The sequence below is a fragment of the Macaca mulatta genome, chromosome 2, assembly GCF_049350105.2.
Source record: "Macaca mulatta isolate MMU2019108-1 chromosome 2, T2T-MMU8v2.0, whole genome shotgun sequence".
Lineage (NCBI taxonomy): Eukaryota > Metazoa > Chordata > Mammalia > Primates > Cercopithecidae > Macaca > Macaca mulatta.
Window position 1 is genome coordinate 77,146,714 of NC_133407.1, and position 21,240 is coordinate 77,167,953.

At 34.3% G+C, this 21,240-nt stretch overlaps 1 protein-coding gene across 2 annotated transcripts in view; it reads right to left on the bottom strand.

The window, feature by feature from the left end:
- Positions 1 to 21,240, bottom strand: part of BCHE (butyrylcholinesterase) — a 68,304-nt gene that overhangs the window by 8,590 nt on the left and 38,474 nt on the right. Inside the window, exon 3 of one of the 2 annotated variants that reach the window (XM_002808333.4) lies at positions 4,566 to 4,732. The exons of the other annotated variant lie outside the window; for it this stretch is intronic. Within the exon in view, the coding sequence (XP_002808379.2) occupies positions 4,566 to 4,732 (167 nt within the window). The remainder of the gene's footprint in view (positions 1 to 4,565; positions 4,733 to 21,240) is intronic. 2 annotated transcript variants of the gene reach the window in all.

Here is a 21,240-nt window from a genome sequence, read left to right on the forward strand (position 1 = left end):
AATACACACTGGGGCCAGTCGGGGATGAAGAGTGAGGAGAGGGAGAGCATTAGGACATACAGCTAATGGATGCGAGGCTTAAAACCTAGACGACGGGTTGATAGGCTCAACAAGCCGCCATGGCACACGTATACCTATGTAACAAAACTGCACGTTCTACACATGTATCCCAGAACTTAAAGTATATAAAAAAATAAAGAAAATTCTGCAAAAGACCAAATGGCTCAGTATGCATAAAACAGTTAAAAGCTGGCAGATTATAAATTTTTATGTGGTATGAAAAATAATAAAGTTTTTATTTTCTAAAAATAATTGCCTAATGGATGAGTGGTAAACACACACAGAAAATGTGAATTTGTATGATACAATGTGCATAACTAAATGTAGCTACTCATATTGTTGACCTGAGAATTCCTTGGAAAAAGGATAGTACTTTATACCTAGGCTAGTAGTTTTAGTATAAATTTTCAAAGCATATTAATAGGACATAAATCTAATAAGAAGTTAGAGGCTCTACATATAAGTATGAATACATTACATATATATATATTCACCTTGATACATATGACCTATTAATCTGTTATATTTTTATTCTTCAGTTTTCTATGCCCAATTTTAAATCAACAATAATATCCTTTTTAACCAACTCAGTAATATGAATGATTTCACTGCTTTAAAATTATTTCAAATGTCACCAAGTCTTGTGATTGTAAAACAGAGACAACTTGCTTTGTGTGTGTGGGTTTTGGGGCGATAGAAAAGATGGGAATCAGTTTTTTGTTTAATGTCTCACAGGGTAAAGAGAAGGGAAGAGTCATGGAAGGCAATTTGTGAAATAGTAAATTTATAAACATATTGGCATAATTTTTTTAGTTCACTTCTTTGTGATCTTTGTTTTGCATGTATTGTCTTATTTGAAAAAAAAAATTGTTTTCTCTCCTGTGAAAATAATAATGATAAGTTTTTTTGTGTGTGTGGTTGTTGTGTTTTGTCTAGCCAAAAAGGACACTGAGTAAATTTTCACCAGAGCCAAGTCTATTTAATAAAGTCTAAGGAATTAGAAAATATTTTAGTCCATTCACACTGCCATAATAAAACATCATACACTGGGTAGCTTATGTACAACAGAAATTTATTTTTCACAGTTGAGGATGCTTTCTAGCAGATTAGACTTCCATCTAAGATCAAGCAACAGTAGACTGGTGTCTGATGATGACCTGTTTTCTGGTTCATAGGTGGCAGTCTCATTGCTACGTTCTCACATGGAGGAATGGGGGAGTTCTCTCAGGATTTTTTTTTTTTTAGAGCATTAATCCCTTTTGAATGGGCTTTGTCTCCATGAACTCATGACCTCTCTAAGGATTTGCCTTCTAATACCAGCACCTTAGTGATTAGGATGTCAACATATGAATTTTAGGGGGACACAAACATTCAGACCCTAGCAGAAGAGAATGCAGAGGCGAATTAACCCATAATTGCTAGTGGACGTGAAGATAGAAGAGATTATACTGATATTTAATTATGTTTGCCATCATAATTAAGACACAACAACAACATTCTTCATGTATTTGAGTGTTCACTGAAAATCTCTTCTGTCTCCATCACATTATTATTTTTCTGTTTTTGATCAGTTATTAAACTTGTCACGGAATGCATACTTCTTTATGCAATAAATCTCAATCATTAATTGTTCTGTTGTAATTTTGAGTATGGGGTAAGATCATAAAGTGAACCAGTATAAACTCAGGCTAGGCTTTGTGAAGACTTCATGTAATTTAAAGTGAAACAGTTAATTTAACTTGATTACTAAGTTATTTAAAGCCACTTGTTTATTTGTTTAGTTTTGCTTTTAATGAGGAATTTATAATTCAGGCATATTAAGACAATAAGCTAGTATCATTATTTTCTCTAAATCACCTTTGCACTCCCTCATCTTTGACTGACAGTCTTGCTGATTAGCAAATAGCAGTAAATGACTCTCAAAGTAACCAGTCCAAAGGGTATTTTGGCCCTTAAATTTACACGTGGTTTTTAGTGTTGGCAAGCACGATTTATTCAAAGGTCAAAGGAAGAATTACTGGATCTGTTTTTTCTTCATTGGGATAAAATGAAGGACTTTTGTTCTTTAAATAAATTTACCCTTCCACTTTTAGTGAAAAAAATATTATTATCCTTGACAATGGGTCATTTTTCTACTTCCTTTTCTTTTTTCAAATAGGTATGAGATTGTAATATTGAATAGTTATATTCTTGTGTAAATCTGAATTTGTAACATTTGAAATAAATATTGTGAATTTTATTTCTTGCAGGTGTATGCAATAACAGCATAGCCGTGTGCTGAAGTATGGTCTGAAAGTAAACGTTAGAATTTGTGTATTTAAGCACGTCTGAAGGATCATTTTATTTGAGAACATTTATTGCTCAAATGTAAACTACTGCTGAGGTGGTACTTACAAAGCTTATTGGGCTTCCATCTTGAGTAACGTAAACATTTTTCCTTTTAAGAAAGCCAGCTAGTAGCTATTCTTTGAAATTTTTCTTTACGTATAAAGTTGCTTTAAAAAAAAATTCCAAAAACTTTAGCCCAGGTCATCTGAATAACCCATTCTCAAAACATTAAAGATTAAAATATTTGAAGTTTTGTGACTTGAAAAATGTAAGGTATGGCAAGAACATGGGCCCTTAATCTTTTTAATCTGTCCAAACTATTTATTTATAAAACATAAATCCTTCTAACTTCAAACTGACTTTGTTCAAATGTAACATTTTTATTACTAATGAATACATGTTACAATAATCCTATCATGCATTTACTTTAAAATTATAAAATATATCTAATATGAAAACCTTATTATGGGAGAATTAATTAGAAAAAATGGTATAATACAAAATTATATTTTCAAGACACACTGAACCCAACCTTATGCATGGTCCTAGACCACAGCTAGATAAATATTTCCATAGAGCTCAGTGTTACACAAGCTAGTAATTTGTTCAACATTGTATGGGAAATAGCGGCAGCTGGCCAAAAACTTTGGAGTTTGTTTATTTAATCTGCTTTCTGACAGGTAAGTACTTGGAAACAGAAATTTGTGAAGGATAGTTTTTAAAAATGCTGACATTCAAATTTTATTGTATCATCACATAAATTGCAATAGATCATATATGATTCAACCAGAATGGCTCAGCTTGGCTTATAATAAATAAGTCACTTAAAATAACCCACTAATTTTATCTCAAATTATAACCCTCTCATATAAAAATATTTTAAATAAAGATTAAGAATATGTAGTATGTGATACGATAAATCATAGTATCTCTTTGGGTCTCTTGGCAGATTAATGAGTTACCTCATCGTTATTTACACCCGGAGGACACAAGGATGGCACTGTTGCTCTGCCAAGAGAAGCAGAATCCCATCTCTAGTTATATATTATGTCACAGAACATTTGGTAATACGCAGATCACTGGTGTATCAGAAACATTTCCTAAGCAGATGGAGTACATTATTATAATTTTGGTGAGTAATGTCTGATGATCCAAAGGCATATGAAACAATCAAATACAGCTCTGAGATGCCCATGTTTGCTGAAACTAGCCCCTAACTTATCTAAACAAGAAATGGAAAACATCTACTGTATTGTGATACCTAACGTATAGCCTGAAAATTACAGAGCATCATGATGAAAAGAATAGCAAACTCTGAAGGACCTGACCAGCAATATGTCTGATGGCTGAAAATTACTTTTAGAAAGTACACTTAAGGAACCACATGGATTATAAACAACAGAAATTTTAAATATTAGACAGTGAGTTGGATATATGTCATATTTGTCAGAGAAGATCAAACTAAGGTGACACATGTTTGATCACTCAAGTGGATTGAATATTTTCTTAATAATGAATATTGAGATAATAAATGAACAAATTTTGATAGTATTTCCTTACATATTTCTCATCAATCACTTCCTGAAGACTAGTTAACTAAATAACTATTTGTTTATAATATGTAATATTATATAATATTATATTTTGTAATGTGTGTGTGTGCTCTTAGATAAATATTTCCAAGTTCAGAATATTTAGAAATTTTTCATTGTGTTTTTAAATATGTAAACTTTGGAGTTTTTTTCTCCCTTTAAATCAAGGTTATATTATTTATTAAAACATTTGTTTTACCAATTTTTGCATACTTTTTTTTAGTTCTATACATTATGATTGATATATTTATTTCTTTGCTCATTAATTAATTCCATAAAGATTTTCTGAATAACAAGTAGGGTTCTATTTTAGTTTCCTTTTTCTACTTTATATTTCCACGGGGTGAAATTTATATTTTAGTTTTCTTTATTTAACTACTAAAGTACTGCTTATATAGTAAGAGTTCAAAACATATCTAAACTTGATAGAAGAAAGTCTTAAAAATAATGTATTCATTAAATCAAGTTATTTTAAAGTCAGAGATACATACAGTAACTCCATCATCATGCCTTGGAGAGTATACTTCATCCCTTTTTTACATAAACCATCATCTTTTAAATAACCAAACACTAAAACACACACACCTGTCATTTCCAAGACTTTTGGAAAAAATGATGTCCAGAATCGGCATTGCTGAGCACGTAGTTTAGTCAATATTCTTGATGACTCTGTATTCAAGGTTAGATATTTTTGTTCAGTGCTTTTGAAGACAGGCCATTTTGTGCTATTATTATGAGTCCCATTTGGATTCCTAAATAATAAAATAGAGACATTATAGTAAAATTGAAATCATTGTTAGATTAAAAAGAATATTGTTTTCTAACAGTGTTCACAAGAGCTTTAAAGAGTTTAAGACAGAAAAAATGTGGATATATATTGATGATATGAAACGTAAGTGAACTGGGCTTAGTGGTTTTAGAACTGAGAACCGCTATGTTATTTAAAATTGTAAGAATTAAAATTTAAAGTTGAATTTTTTATATGCATTTCTACTTAACATATTGGAAGAAAAAATTTTTTATTTCAATAAAATATATCTTCATTCACACTTAAACGTGCTCAAAGGGTGGTGCTACTTTTGTTTCATTCTCTTACCTTATCTTAGACCCAATCATTTCACAATAAGGAATCATATCACTTACACATCTTTTATATCTATTTCATTCTATATACTCTTATTAATACTGCCTGAGTTTAATACCAAGTTTAATTACAAATCTTATTATGTAATAATCTCATTACTCCAGGAAACTTCTTTCAGTCCCACATTTAAATTTGTCTAACATCTCCTAGATCTGTTTACCAATTAAAAATCTTTCAATAATTCTTCAGTGGTTTCATATTAAGGTTAATGAACATGGTACCACCCATATTTCCAAGTTTATTTTCAGATATTCTTTTTATAAACCCAACCAATAGGAATTAGGTAGAGTTCCCCAGTAAATCCCTCTTTTTTTCATTTCTTCTCTGCTCCAGCTGTTACTTCTGCTTGGAATTCTTTTATTTTCCAATTTTATGTGTCTAAACTCATTCAAAACTTTTATATTATCTTTTCATGATATTTTCCATATTTATAGTTGTGATTTGAAAATGGATAATTGTCGACTTTTCTTTTCAATATCTATAGTGTTGAGCTCATTGATACCTTTATAGCACTCAATAATATATTAATGCCAAGGTCACACAAGTAGGAACTCAGAGTTTTTTTTTAAGTGGCTCTACACAGTCACTACATCTGTAGATTTCCTTATAACATATCTTTGTTATTAGTATGAGTTAGACACAGATCTAGGCCCTAGAAATATAAATATGAAACACAAAGTTTTCCTCAGGGAATTTATAAGCATGAAAACTCAGGGTAACAAAGAACTACAACATAAGACAACATAAGCCAAGCCTAAAAAAGAGGCCACAAATTGTTCAGAAGAGGGAGCAGTAATTACATACTTGAAAGGAAATTACCTTATGGAATGGGAATCTGACTGAAAGAGAGAAAATAAGGAACTGAACTAGAAAGGAAAGCTGGGAAAGCTAGAAAGAGGGATAGAATTAACATAGACATTAATGATTAATCTACTTCTTAGTTCAAATAATAATGAAAAAACTAGTTTTGTTGAATTCTAGGATAAAAGGAGATACCATTGAATTTATGTACTTAACATATTAGTGTTATTACATTAGGTCTAACAGCCCTGGAAAATTGTTTAGAATCGAATTTGTAGGCATTTACGACTCTTGAGGAACTTTTGACTAAATGGCTAGTGTGAGCATAATATTTTAGAAATATTGATCTCAAGGTGAGTATTTAGAATAATCAAGAAACTATAAAGTTTTCCAGCCTTCTCTAACATAAACTAAAGATTAAAGTGACAAAGATAAGTAATTCATTCCTTGCTCTTATTCAACCTTATGCAAAATCATATAAGAAAAACTTTAGTTGAACTTTTCTAAAAGTTCAACACAAAAAATCCTTCATCATTCAGATATCTTCTGTATATTATTAATAGATAGAAATTTTGGAGTAGTATGAGCAGATTTAAGTTTGTTTTGCTTTGTTTTGTTTAGCCAAAGTCTCTAACTCCAGTAGAATTTGGAAGGAGAAGTAAAAGTATGGTTATCAAGAGGCAGATTTTTGCCATCAAGAACTTATATTGAATACGCACCATATATTCATAATTTATCACAGATGCAGACATGTTCAACCATGAATTCAGGAGCTTTAGAGACAAATAGTTTCTTGATGTACTAGTTTATTTTATGGAGGAATGGGATATTTTAATAAGAATTATTAATAATCAGAGCTAGTCAAGCTAAACCAATATCATAGCAGGGTTGAAACCTCCTGCTTTAGGGTATTATTTGAGAGAGATCAAGAAGAAAATTTCTCCAGATCACAGATGGCACACTTGTCTAGGTAAATTATGTAGTCTTTTTTCTTTCTTTTAAAGCTGTAGAAACTAACAAGTACAGCTGCTGGAGGTTGGATATTAAACCAGGAGAACCGATGGTCTGATTCAGTACAGCAATTCTTATGTTCCTAAATTGCCCACTTTTCTTCTAATTCTGCTCCAATTTACTTATATCACCATTTTAACTGCACATTCATTTCTGTCCTCTGTGAATGGCGACTTAAACAGAGCTGACTTGTACTTGAGTTCAAGAGCAAAGCACTGCCGGTGTTCATTTAACAAACTTTATCCTATGAAATAACTCATGACATACCAAATTGTAATTTAGAGATAATAAAAGTCCTTTGCCTGTAGATGTGGATACAGTTTTCAAAAGATTGAAATAGCTATTGAAGTGATGAAGTATTTTATTCTATAATTTGAAGAAATCTCCATGACTTACAAAGTAACAAGAGAGACAATTCTTTCTGTCTGTATCAATTAAACACTTTGTGAAATACAACATATTTCCACTATACACAATTCCAAAGCATTATATTTTTAAATCTCAAAGTCATAAGATCAATTTAAACATCTTGACTTTGCTGTTTCTCAAAGAAGTTTTTGTTCTCTTCACAAAATAAAGACTTCAAAATAGTAATAATTAAAATTTTCCATGAAGTTGTATATGCTCTATTTTTATCAGTATCAGGTTCTTTTTCTACTTTGTAGTATACCAAAATGCTCTATAGATCACCCCTTAGAATTTTCTTCATATGTAGTTTTGAAAGGTTTTAAGACACAGCTAATTTAACAACAAAAAAAGCAGAGAGTATCTTTCTTTAACATCTGTGTTACAGAAAATTGCTTGCCATTTATATTTGAGCACACAGTTGATAACTCATTTTATGAACAGATTAAAGGAAAAGACATCGATTGATTCAGGATGCCCTGATATGAAGAAAAATTTTGCATCTAGCTTCAAAAATAAAGTTTTCTTGGAATTATAGAATCCTAGGATTGCCTACCCAAGCCTAAAATGAGAATTAAAATTATCCTTAGGAATTCAGAGACAGTTATTTCTAAGTAAGCTATAGTAGTTTTTGAGAGAATGTATTTTAATTAGCTTTAAAATCTAGTAAAATGAAGCTATAGTTAATGGTTATATATTAAAAGTCTAGATGAAATCTTTCACTGCCATAAGAGGTTTGAAGAAAATATATTGAAAAAGTTTTAAAACGTTAAAATATTTATAAATTCCATTCCATGTCACTTAAATGAAATTCTATTTTAATATAAGGAATAGAAGGGCTATAAGAAGACCTAAATTTAGAAAACAGATTCATTCATTCGTTCAACCAATATTTATAAAGTGTGTACTAGGTCAGGTATTATTTGAGTGATAAGAGATTCAACAAATACAAAACAGATCTTGCCATTTTTATTTGATGAGAAAGACAAGAAATAAGATAAATAAAGAAATGATGTAATATGTCAGATGATACCAAGTGCTAGTGATAATAAAATGAGGAATGGGGATAAATAGAAATGGCAGGTGAGTAAGTATCAGTGTGTGTGTGGCAGGGGGATGGTGAGGGAGTCCATAATAAAACATCTGATTGTCGTTTATCTCTTGTTCTTGCAATGTAATCTCTAAACACTTGGAATATTGTGTTATACATGATAGCTTATGCTAACATGATGCCTTATGGTGAGTATATAATAACTGAGGCTCATGAAATGACTCAGGGTGGGGATGGCCACACTGATCATCTTAGGGTAGGAACTAGCCCTGCCAGAAATACCGTCCATGTTATTAGAGGGATGAGACTTTTAGCTATGTGATATCATCCCGACCTCCACAGAGGGGAAGGAGCTGAAGAGTGATTTTAACCATGCGAGCAATGATTCAATCCATCTTGCCTATACATAATAATAAAATCCCAATAAAAACTAGAGATGCAAAGCTCAGGTGAGCTTCTTAGATTGGCAATACTCCATAGATACATAAGCACAATAGATGTCGTGAAGATAATAGATCTCTGAGAACAGAGAAGTTCTGCATTTGGAACATTCTAAGTCCAAGATGCTCTACGTGTCTCATCCTCAGCTAGTTCTAATTTATATATTTTTGTTATAAGAAAACTGTAATTGTAATTACAGGGCTTTCCTGAGTTCTATGAATAGCTCTTGTGAGTTATAAAATCTGATGGAGTCCAAAGGGACTCCATATTTGTAAACAGCTAGTCTGAAGTGAAGGTAGCCATGCGGACCCTAAACTTCTGACTGGTGAGAGAAATCTTGGACCAATTTCGCAGACTGGAAGATTAAACTTGACTTTCTGTAGCTCTGGGTAAGGAAGCTTTGTAATATTTAATAGAAAATGAAGTGAAGAGGAGAAAAGGGATGAGTCAAACAGTTGTTTGGGGAAATAGTATTTCAGCAGAAGGGATGGAAAACAATGATCATGAGAAAAATGTTTGCTTAGAGTTTTCCAAGGAAAGCAGGGGGGACAGTGTGACTAGAATAGAGGCAGGAAGGGAATGAGTGTAGGAGGTGAAGTTGGAGAGGGGACAGTAAAGTCACATTACTTAGTGCCATGTGTGTCTTCAAAAGTATTTTGTGTCTACTCAGAGTAAGAGAGGGAGGAATTGGAGGGTTTGCACAAAGAAAGAACAAGATTGACCAGGCATGGTGGCTCACGCCTGTAATCTTAGCACTTTGGAAGGCCGAGGTGGGTAGGTCACGAGGTCAGGAGTTCAACACCACCCTGACCAACATAGTGAAACCACGTTTTTAATGAAAATACAAAAATTAGCCAGGAATGGTGGTGGGCCCCTATAATCCCAGCTACTCAGGAGGCTGAGGCAGAAGAATGGCTTGAACCCATGAGGTGGAGGTTGCAGTGAGCCAAGATCACGCCATGGCACTGCAGACTGGGTGACAGAGCAAGACTCCATCTTGGGGGGTGGGGAAAAAAAGGAAACTATAAGATCTCATTTACATTGTTTAAAAAATCATCTGTCTGTAATGTTGGGAATAAACTACAGATGGTTCAAGAAGACCAATTAGGAGGCTACTAAAATAGTTTATGTGAGAGTTGATGGTTACTTGAACTAGAGTAGTAGTGGCAGAAATTGAAAGAATTAGATCTTACATATATTTTGTAGGTAGAGTTGTTACTAGGCCGATAGATTAAAGAGGAAAGGAGCAGGCAAGGTTGACTTCAAAGATTCTGGCCTGAGAAACTGGAAGAATGAATGTAGTTGACATTGCTGAGATAGGAAAGACTGCAAGAAGAGCATGTTTGGAATGCAATATCAAGAGTTCATGGCTGGGCATGGTGGCTCATGCCTGTAATCCCAGCACTTTGGGAGGCCAAGGCAGGCAGATCACTTGAGGTCAGGAGTTCAAGACCAGCGTGGCCCACATGGTGAAACCCTGTCTCTACTAAAAATACGAAAATTAGCCGAGCATGGTGGCACATGCCTGTGATCCCAGCTACTTGGGAGGCTGAGGCAGGAGAATGGCTTGAACCTGGGAGACGGAGGTTGCAGTGAGCTGAGATCTCACCACTGCACTCCAGACTGGGTGACAGAGCAAGACACTGTCTCAAAAAATAAATAAAGTAAAATAAAATAAAATAAAATAAAATAAAATAAAATAAAGAGTTCACATGTTAAGTTCACGTGTTAAATCTTACATCCAAATGGAGATGGTAAGTAGGCAGTTGGAAATTTGCTGTTACTCCTGATTTTATTGATAGAATCTCTGCATTTCAATTAGATCCACAAGTTTTTATTTAACTTGTATTTTTTATTGGAATGACCTTGTCTAGAATGTGACACACATTCCATGATTAAAAATGAAAAAATAACAGAAGTTAGAATAGCTTTGTACTGAATAGGAGATTAGACAATATTATTTCAAGGTAACTTCAAATTCATTTAAAGGGCATAATATTACTTTTGACCAAAAAAAAAAAAAAAAAAAACTTAAGTCACAGAAATTTTCTTTTAGGAAAAATTACCCAGAAAACAGTTAACTGAAACAATTTAAGAATAAAAAAATCTTTGATCATAAAATACTTCTGATCATATGCTAATGAAATAAAATGCTTCCATGAGAAATATTTGAGGACTGAAATGAGACATCATAAATCTTCCAAATAATAGAAAACATGAATGTGATATTTTTACTTAGTAATGATTAGTAAAATAATTGGGAGAAAAAAATTATTGAAAAACAACATTCCATTATATGAGGAAGGTAGCAAGCATATCTTTATTGTTACCTCTCTAATATTAATATAGATTTGAAATTATTTTGGTCAAAGGTTTTCACCAATTAAGATTCTGAAATGGATTACTAATATAAAATAGATTATTTTGTATGTATCACCATTTTAATGGTTACAAATTCAGTGTTCTTAGATGCTCACTTTGAAAAATTCATTACACATGATATAGGCTCAATTCTGTATGTATGTGTATTGCAATAAAAACTGATTTAAAATGTTTGTTGTGCTGACATCTTCCTCCAAAAAGTAGTATCATTGCTGTCTGAGCACCTTAAAGTGGCATATTTGGTTGTTTTATCTTACTTTTCCTATAAACAATGTCTTTTATTGATTTTCAAATACTTATTCACATTCTGGAGGTTGTGTCTTTTCTCTGTTGATTGTTTCCTTTGCGGTGAAGACTTTTTTAGTTTAATACCGTCCCATTTGTCTAAATTTGATTTTGTTACCTGTGCTTTTACAGTCTTAGCCATAACATCTTTGCCTACATCAGTGTCCTATAGTGTTTTCCTTATGTTTTCTTCTGGTAATTTTATGGCTTTAGGTCTTAAGTTCTTAAATGTAATGTTCTCCCAGTTACATTAACAATGTTACTCAATTTACAAATTTCAATACAGCTATAATATTTAAAAACACACATAATGCAATATAACAATTCATAGGATATACAATGCCTATATTTCCCCAAAGCATAGCTCCTTGTCCTATTCTCGTCCTACCATCTCTTCAGACAGACCTTCCTCGGGAACCAAATTGAAGTAGTCAGTGTTTATCACCTCATATTGTTCTATGTACTTTAGCTGTCCTTTTTCCTTTTTCTCATGAGAGGCTAAGAAGTCTCATTCAAACTATCATTTGATTGTTTTGTTGACAACCTGAAATTGTGCCTGACTCATAGTGTGCAGATGGGTACAATAAGTAAGAAACATCACAACTGATGTGTGGTTACCTCTTCGTCCTTCACAGTAGATGTTCATGTTTAAAAACTACTACCACATGGGAAATAGTTCACAGATGACAATTTCTATACTTTCAAGAAAAACAGTACTCCAAACCAAATAATGTGAAATTCTGCTTCCAATAACTATATGTTGTGGCAATCAGACACCCTGTGATAACTTTTCATTTTCTCACATGCAAACTATTTTTTACCATGTGCACTCCTGTAATCCCAGCACTTTGGGAGGCCAAGGCGGGTGGATCGCCTGAGGTAAGGAGTTTGAGACTAGCCTTACCAATATGGTGAGACCCCATCTCTACTAAAATTACAAAAAATTAGCCAGGCATGGCGGTGTGCACCTGTAGCCCCAGCTACTCTGGAGGCTTAGGCAGGAGAATTGCTTGAACCTGGGAGGCAGAAGTTGCAGTGAGCCGAGATTGTGCCGTTGCACTCCAGCCTGGGCGACAGAGTGACACACCATCTCAAAAACAAAAAAAAAAAACAAAAAAACCACAGATTTATTAAATTAAATTAATTATAATATTTATTAACTATATACCCAAATAAAATGAGTTTAATATCCATTGAATTTTATTAGAGCAAGTTAGTATTAACTCACGAATGCATTACGAGTAATTTAATCATGCTGGTTCCATTTTAATCCACAAAGCAATGTCCTGGGTAATTTGTTAGTTTTATAAAACCTTGTATTTCATGGTTTTCTACAAGCTTCTAAGATAAATCTTTAAAGATAAAAGAAAAATGTATTTTTTCTTTGGATACTTACACATATACGCAAGCTATCATAGTCTGCTTGGGATGATATAACAGAATACCATAAATTGGATAGCTTACAGACAACAGAAATTGATGTCTCATATTCTGGAAGCTGGGAAGTTCAAAATCAAGGCACTGGGAAATTTGGTGTCTGATGAGAGAGCTTACTTCTTGGTTCATAGACAGCAGTCTTTTTGCTGTGTCCTCACATAGAAGGGAGAAGGGAGCTATTTTAGATCTGTGATATAAGAGCACTAATCTCACTCATGAGGACTCTGCCCTCACCACCTAATCACCTTCCCAAGGCCTCACCTCCTAATGACAGGTGACAACGTGCTAGCAGCCCTCGCTCTTGGCGCCTCCTCGGCCTCGGCGACCACTCTGGCAGCGCTTGAAGAGCTCTTCAGCCCTCGACGGCACCGTGGAAGCCCCTCTCTGGGCTGGCTGATTCCAGAGCCACCTCCCTCTGCTCGTGGGGAGGTGTGGCGAGAGAGGCGCAGGTGGGAACCGGGGCTGCGGGCTGCACTCGCGGGCCAGTGCGAGTTCCCACGGGCAGGCGCGGGCTCGGGGGCACAGCACACGGAGCGGCCAGCTGGCTCCGCCAGCCCAGGGCAGTGAGGGGCTCAGTACCCGGGCCAGCAACTGCAGAGGTTGCACCGGGTCCCCCAGCAGTGCCGGCCTGCCAAATTCTCACCCGGCCTTAGCTGCTTTCTGGCGGGACAGGGCTCGGGACCTGCAGCCCGCCATGTCTGAGCTCCTTCTCTGCGGTGCCCCGTGGCAGCTGGTCCCATCCACAGCCCAAGGGCTGAGGAGTGCAGGGGCGGCTCGGGACTGGCGGGCAGCTCTGCCGGCAGCCCCTGTGCAGGATCCACTGGGTGAAGTCAGCTGGGTTCCTGAACTGGATGGGGACTTGGAGAATGTTTATATCTAGGTGGAGGATCGTATGTGCACCAATCAGCACTCTGTATCTAGCTAACCTAGTGGAGACTTGGAGGACTAGCACTCTGTGACTCTGTCTAGCTCAAGGATTGTAAATGCACTAATCAGCACTCTGTGTCTAGCTCAGGGTTTGTGAATGCACCAGTCAGCACTCTGTGTCTGGCTCAGGGTTTGTGAGTACACTGGTTGGTGCTCTGTATCTAGCTAACTAGCACTCTGTGACTCTGTGTCTAGCTCAAGGATTGTAAACACACCAATCAGCATGCTGTCAAAATGGACCAATCAGCTCTTTATAAAATAGACCAATCAGCAGGATGTGGGTGGGGCCAGATAAGCAAATAAAAGCAGGCTGCCCCAATCAGTCAGTGGCAATCTACTCCGGTCCCCTTTTGCAGCGTAGAAGCTTTATTTTTTGGCTCTTTGCAATAAACTTTGCTGCTGCTGTTTCTTTGGGTCCACGCTGCCTTTATGAGCTGTAACACTCACTGCCAAGGTCTGCAGCTACACTCCTGAAGCCAGCGAGACCGCAAACCCACCGGGAGGAACTAACAACTCCAGACGATGCTGCCTTTAAGAGCTCTAACACTTACTATGAAGGTCTACAGCAGCTTCACTTCTGATAGTGAGACCACGAACCCACCAGAAGGAAGAAGCTCCAGATACATCTGAACGTCTGAAGGAACAAACTCCGGACACACTGTTTTTAAGAACTGTAACATCGCGAGGGTCCGCGGCTTCATTCTTGAAGTCAGTGAGACCAAGAACCTACCAGTTCCGCACACAGTATTACCTAATACCATCACATTGGGAGTTAGGATTTCAACATACGAGTTTTGGAGGCACACAGGTTTTCAGCCTATAGAGCAGACAAATGGGTGTGTGCGTCTGTGTGTTTGTCTATGTATTCTGTAACTCGAATATTAGAAATACCCAAAATAACTGAACAAATATCATTTATATAAATTTTTATTTTATAAGATACAAATGAAACACTGCTAACAATGCCAAATTATATAAATTAAAAACTTACATTTTGAGCTTCAGAAAAAATCAATCTTTTCTATTTATTCATGCCCAGTGCCTACAATAAACCTAGGAAAGTATACATTGAAAAAATGCTTTTTGCAATGAGAAGTGAGTAGCTTTCAGAACTTTGGATGTATGTTGGATCAATTCACTATCAGTTCTAAAACAAAAACTTCACTTTATTAAAAAAGAGAAATTCACCTTTTCTCATGTGTTAAAGTAAAATGTCTTGTAAATATTAATTTTCTAAAACTCACATTGACTAAAAACTCACACTGATTCTTCAGGTGCCATGAGATAGCAAAACGTTTGACTTCAACTTCCTTCATCTGCTAATGAGGCGTCATTTTATAGATGAATTTCTCTTGAGCCTGTTCACAAACTAAAATCTAACTCAAGAGTTTTCAAGGCCCACTTACATTCTCCATCTTGACTTACTATGGTTTGTTAAGAAGGTCTTTATAACTGTATTCTTTTTGTTTTCTGGAAGATGTAATAAAGGCAGAAAAAAGTTACTAAAGCAATGTGAACTGTATTATAATGCAGCTATGGATAGAGACTATAAGAGGATTATTTACAATTTAGATTATATGTAATGCAAATATCTAAATCTTCACTTTTATTAGTTGCTTCCTCCCATCTCCAGATATTTCTATTGCTAACAGTAGAAATGAGAAAAGTGATTACTGAAAAACAATTCCCTAGATTCATTATAGTTTGTTCAGTTTTTTTTTTTTTGTTACATAATAAGGTTTGTTATTTTTAGGCAGGAATCAAGGTACCCAGAGGGACAGGATTATAATAACATACCTTAGAAATTTGCAAAAATTCAGAAATTAACTAAGGAAGATTTCTCGTATTTAAATATACTGTGCTATAAGAGTCCATGGCCAAGCGGCTTATTAAACTTTTACTGTTTCATCATTCCTAACTTGTGGATTGGAATACATTCTCAGCTTCACGGAGAATTTGGATATAGGTTTTTATGAGAAAAAAGAAGGGAAGAGAAAGGGAGAGGAGAGGAGGAGAGAATAACCCTACAGGAAATATATAATCTGTATGATCCTGTACACAAATTTGATCAAAGGCAAAACATTTCAATGTGCTAAACTTTCTAGGAAATAAAAAAGACTTATTTTTATTCAGCTCTAATAAAGAGGAACAAATTACACTTCAGTTAAATACTAGGAAGATGACATATCAGCTGCACATAATTTTCAAACTTTAAGAAAAATTAACAGCTGTAGTTCACGCAAAAATATGGGATGAGGCTTCATCACTAGAAATAAGCAAAGACCAATTATGATATAATATAGCTTGGCATGTGTTATCAAAGTGGATGCCTCGTAAGAAAGAAAGAAACATTTTGTTTTAAGGGGAAATAAAAACATATACACAAAAATGCAAAACTGAACCCTGCATATAAGGTGAGACTTCTTGAGTGATTTCTGGTATCAGGAGTCCTGCCTTACTCTAATCATTTGTTTTATTACTAGGTCCTAATGAAGAGTCTTGTTCATGTTGTCAATCAGTGTTGTTAAGCTCTGTTCTGCTCAGGAAATAAAAAGGAGTAAAAAAAAGCCTTAAGCACACAGAAATATGTTTCTCTTTTTAATCCAAATCAAAATCTTCATGTAGATTTGATTTTAATCCAAATCAAAATTTTCACCGTTGCTGAGATGTACTGTGTTTTTTTAATCCTAAATTTCTAACTGGGAATCAAGTGCCCACTTAAAGCACATTTTTATATATTATGAGAACATTTTAAAATTAATAAGTATTTAAAAGAGGCTTGTGTACTTAACCCACTCTCCTAAATACTTCACTAAAGTAGTTGGATAGAGTCATGAAAATAAATTGATTCTCAGTGCACAGTTCTCTTCTAGTAATTTCTTCGTATTGCACATCTTCAGTTATTCATCAGCTGAAAGGTCAAAGAGTCGCCAGACAAAAGATCTCTAAGATCTTTAGTACACTGTTGGTATGATGGATGAACAAACCTTTCATGGTCTGGAAGATCATTCTGTCTTCCTTCCTCTGCATTGTTTGGATATAAAGGTTTGCATAATTAGCTGGTGAGTTAAAGAGGGATACTAAGCAATGTTTAGCCGCCTCCAACTCCAGAAAATGAATTGGGCTGAATACTAAATCGTATTACAGAAAATTAGACACTTTTTCTTTTCCTTCCTTCCTTCCTTCCTCCCTCCCCTTCCTTCCTTCCTTCCTTCCTTCCTTCCTTCCTTCCTTCCTTCCTTCCTTCCTTCCTTCCTTCCTTCCTTCCTTCCTTCCTCTCTCCCTCCCTCCCTCCGTTCCTCTCTCCCTCCCTCCCTCCCTCCCTCCAGTCTCTCCTTTCTTCCTTCACTCCTTCCTTTATTCTTCCATTTTTCCCTTTATTCATTAGCTGAGCAAGTGCATCCAGATGTCTTCCCTAATTTCGAAATGTGAAGATGCATTATGTTTGTACCCATTTTCATTTTCTAGTGATAGCAAAGCAACTGTTATCATTTGGATGTGATCATATGAATCCCAGAGGAGTGACAGCCTAATGATCTGTAGAGAGCTCAAATGTACTTTCAAATAATGGCACTAGAACACTTATTTTAATAAGGGGGCAGACTTTGCATTAATTATAGATAAGAAAATAATCTCAAACTTGAAACAAATTGGCTTCTTTTTTGAGTCTTCCAAATTCTATCAGTTTTGCTCTTATTCACGTCTGTTTGCGTTAGTCTGTGCCACAAAATTGATGGCAGCAAGCCCACAGTTTCAGGAATGAGCCTAGGAATTGCCAAAAAAATGTCCTGGAAACTTAGTTTTATAGTAGCACATACAAATCTTAAAATAGCTTGATTTTTAAATGAATACTTAAATATTAGAAAAGACCTAGGAAATAATACTCCAGGAAAATTATATGAAAACTTAATTGTGATGTTTTTCCTTAATGGGTAGTTTCAGCATATCAAATAAATATTCTTGAATTCAAAGTTATTGACTTTATATCACTATTCACTGGAGGTCCCTATATTTGGCTAATCACCTCCATTAGACTTTAAGGCTCCATAATAGCAGACAAAATGTCTGTTTTGTTGACTCTTGTCGCCTTGCATAGAGTCAATGTTTGATAAAAGGCTGTTTGGTAAAGGTTTTACCTAAATAAGTAAGCCATTAGACTAATTGTATCAGAATGAACTTTTAAAGTGATTAGAATTATACGGCATACACTTGAAACTACAGTGTATCCTTTCAAACGAAAAAACAAACTGTGTGTGTGTGTGTGTGTGTGTATTTTCTCTTCTAAACAACTGGTGTGGATGTTGGCTATGATATTTTGAGGTTGTTTGAGATCTGTTTCAGAGGTATATGAGTAAATTTAAGAAGAATATACTTTAAAAACATTTATTAGAAATTTTGTATCTATTAGACACTGAACTAAGCACTTTTTATGCAAAAACTCAGTTAACATTAACTATGATTATTTGAAAGAGGCAATTTTATTATTCAGATTATATAGATAAGGAAGCTGAGATTGTCCAATGTCACACAACTTGAATGGCTGAGGTAGGTGAATTTTCAAATCTCAAAGCCTACAATGTCAAAAACATATATCTGGTGTTTTCATGGTTTCAACTAAGTACCTTAACATTAATATTAAAAAAAATTACTGTTTCCCAATAAAAAGCAATTTTTGCTGAGTGTTGTTGTGTATGCTTGTAATCCTAGCTAATTGGGAGGCTGGACTGAGTTAGAAGGATTGCTTGAGTCCTAGGCTTCTAGATCTGCCTGGGCAACATAATGAGCTCCCCATTCCAACAAAAAAGAAGAAAGCAGTCTTCTCATGCAGATTTTATAAAACAAAACAAACAAACAAACAAAAAACTAGAGTATATAGTTGCATACAGAGATACAAACGGAACATAAAAAAATTTCATTTTCAATGATAGAATTACAAATAATACAGTTTTTAGGATAATATCTGTGCCTGTGGGTGACTATCTCGTCTCGTTATTTCTTTACTACTTATTCAAAACACATACTTATATCATCTTACAGATAACTTGGTAAACTTTGATAAATAAAACATTTTTCAACTTTTAAGTTGAAATATTTTTTTTTCTATTTTATTTGAAATCTTTACGAAAATCCTATCCAATTTTCAAAATATTTTCTCTGTATTTAGCATTGTGTTTCCTTCCGAATGGCACAGATCTCATCTTGGAATGATGAGAATATAATTGCCTTACATATTCTTCCTGCTTTAGAAAAACTGTATGTTATTTTAGTTTAAGTTCCTTTTATGAACCTACACTCCTGCCTAGTAGTGAATTTAGGTTAAAAGTTTTAAGGTATTGAACCTACTGCCATTTTGTGTATAATACAAAATATGTCTAATGTGCGAAGAGGGGATTTTAGGTAATATAATGAATTTAGTGAAGCTAAAATTTTAAATATATCTATGTGTATTTAATTTTATTTGTAGATCTACATAAAAGATGTTGTATATAGGGAAAGTAAGATGTAACAACCAAATGTGCCACATTAAGGTCCACAGACAGCAATGACACTATTTATGGAGGAAGCTGTCAGCACAACAAATAAACATTGGAAGTCAGTTTTATTACCATAAACATACATACAGACTCGAGCCTAAATCATGCTTAATGAATTTTTCAAAGTGAGCATTGAACATTGAATTTGTAATAATTAAAATAGTGATACACAAAATAATCTTATTTCATTTTAATAAAACATTTTAGATACTTAGCTAATTGGTGAAAACCTTTAACCAAAATAATTTCAAATCTATATTAATATTAGAAAGGTAACAAGAAAGATATGTTTGCTACCTACCATATAAAATGCCATGTTATTTTTCCATAATTCTTTTTTCCCAATTATTTTACTAATCATTAGTAAGTTAAAAATATCCCATCCATATTTTCTACTATTTGAAAGTGTTACAATGTCCTATTTAGCCTTCAATTATTTCTCATGGAAGTACTTTATTTTATTAGCATGCAATCAGAAATATTTTATAATCAAAGATTTCTATTCTTAAATTATTTCAGGTAGCACTCTTCTGGGTATTCTTTTCTCCAAACTTTTTTTCTGTTACTTGAATACTTTTTTTAATCAAAAATAATATTAGGCCCTTTCAAAGAATTTAAAGTTATCTTGAAGTAATATTGTCTAATCTTCCATTCAGTGTTTTATTCTCTCTAGAATATCTGCACAAAGCTATTCTAACTTCTGTTTTTTCACTTTTAATAATGGAATATGTGTCACAATCTGAACAAAGTCATTCCAATCCTTGATAACTTTATTCATTACTATATCTAGTTGGAAAAACAGACCTGCACTCAGGCCCTACTAGAATTCCAGGCCCTGGGGCTATTTTTATTTTTTTTCTCAAAGAGAACTGTGTCTTTATTAATAACAAATATAATACTAAGCTAAACAATATCTCCATAAATTTTACCCAGGATTCTCTGTTTTTCCTGTAGAATAAATCTAAATTCTCCCTATGACATAATTTTAGTTGTACTTGACACCAGATGTATTCACTATTGCTACTCTCTCTCCATGTATATAGACCTCAAGACTTAAGATAACTTCTTTATTGTGAAAAAATTAGATTACTCTTTTCTGGAGAAATAACCTATGAGGGCCAGTATTCTGTTGATTTTTTTAAAATCCACAATAAAAAAACTGAACTGACTTTTTTTCAGGAAGCTGTTTGTTATTCAATAATTGAATTTTGTTGCCTGACATGTGCCAGGAATGTGGGCAATGGATATAACAGTAAACAGAACCTATAAGTCACTGATTGCTGAGATCCATCAGTTTAATGACTGGAGATAAATAATAAATTGATTAATAGATATGAATTAAGGTAGTAATATCATCTATGAAGAAAATACAAGCATGATAACCAAATTTTTTTTAAAATGTGGTAATTTGGAACTGACTATTGAGTCATAGAAAGGAGTTCTCAGCTGAACTGAAGAAGGGTATTGAAAAACAACCTTCCTTCCTGCCCTTTTTGGCTACAGCTTTCTAGCTTTTCCAAACAAATAGAAACGTGAAAAAGATGAACAGACTGGACTTTGCAGCTCTCATGCGTGCTAAATATAGCACAAGCAATTCCTTCTAGACTCTTCTGAAATGACAGTGATGAATGTGATTTCTGAATGACTTGCTAATTGCAACTAAGTCAGTCACAGGATTTCGTTTCTTATGTCCAAGGCAGATGTGCCATAATGAAAATGGCAAGGGTAATTATTTTATACTGAAAACTATTATTTAATAACTTATGATTTAAGGGCAGTGTACCTTGGAAACAATCTCATGACTTTCATTCAAAAATGTATCTGAGGGAATGCTGAAGAATC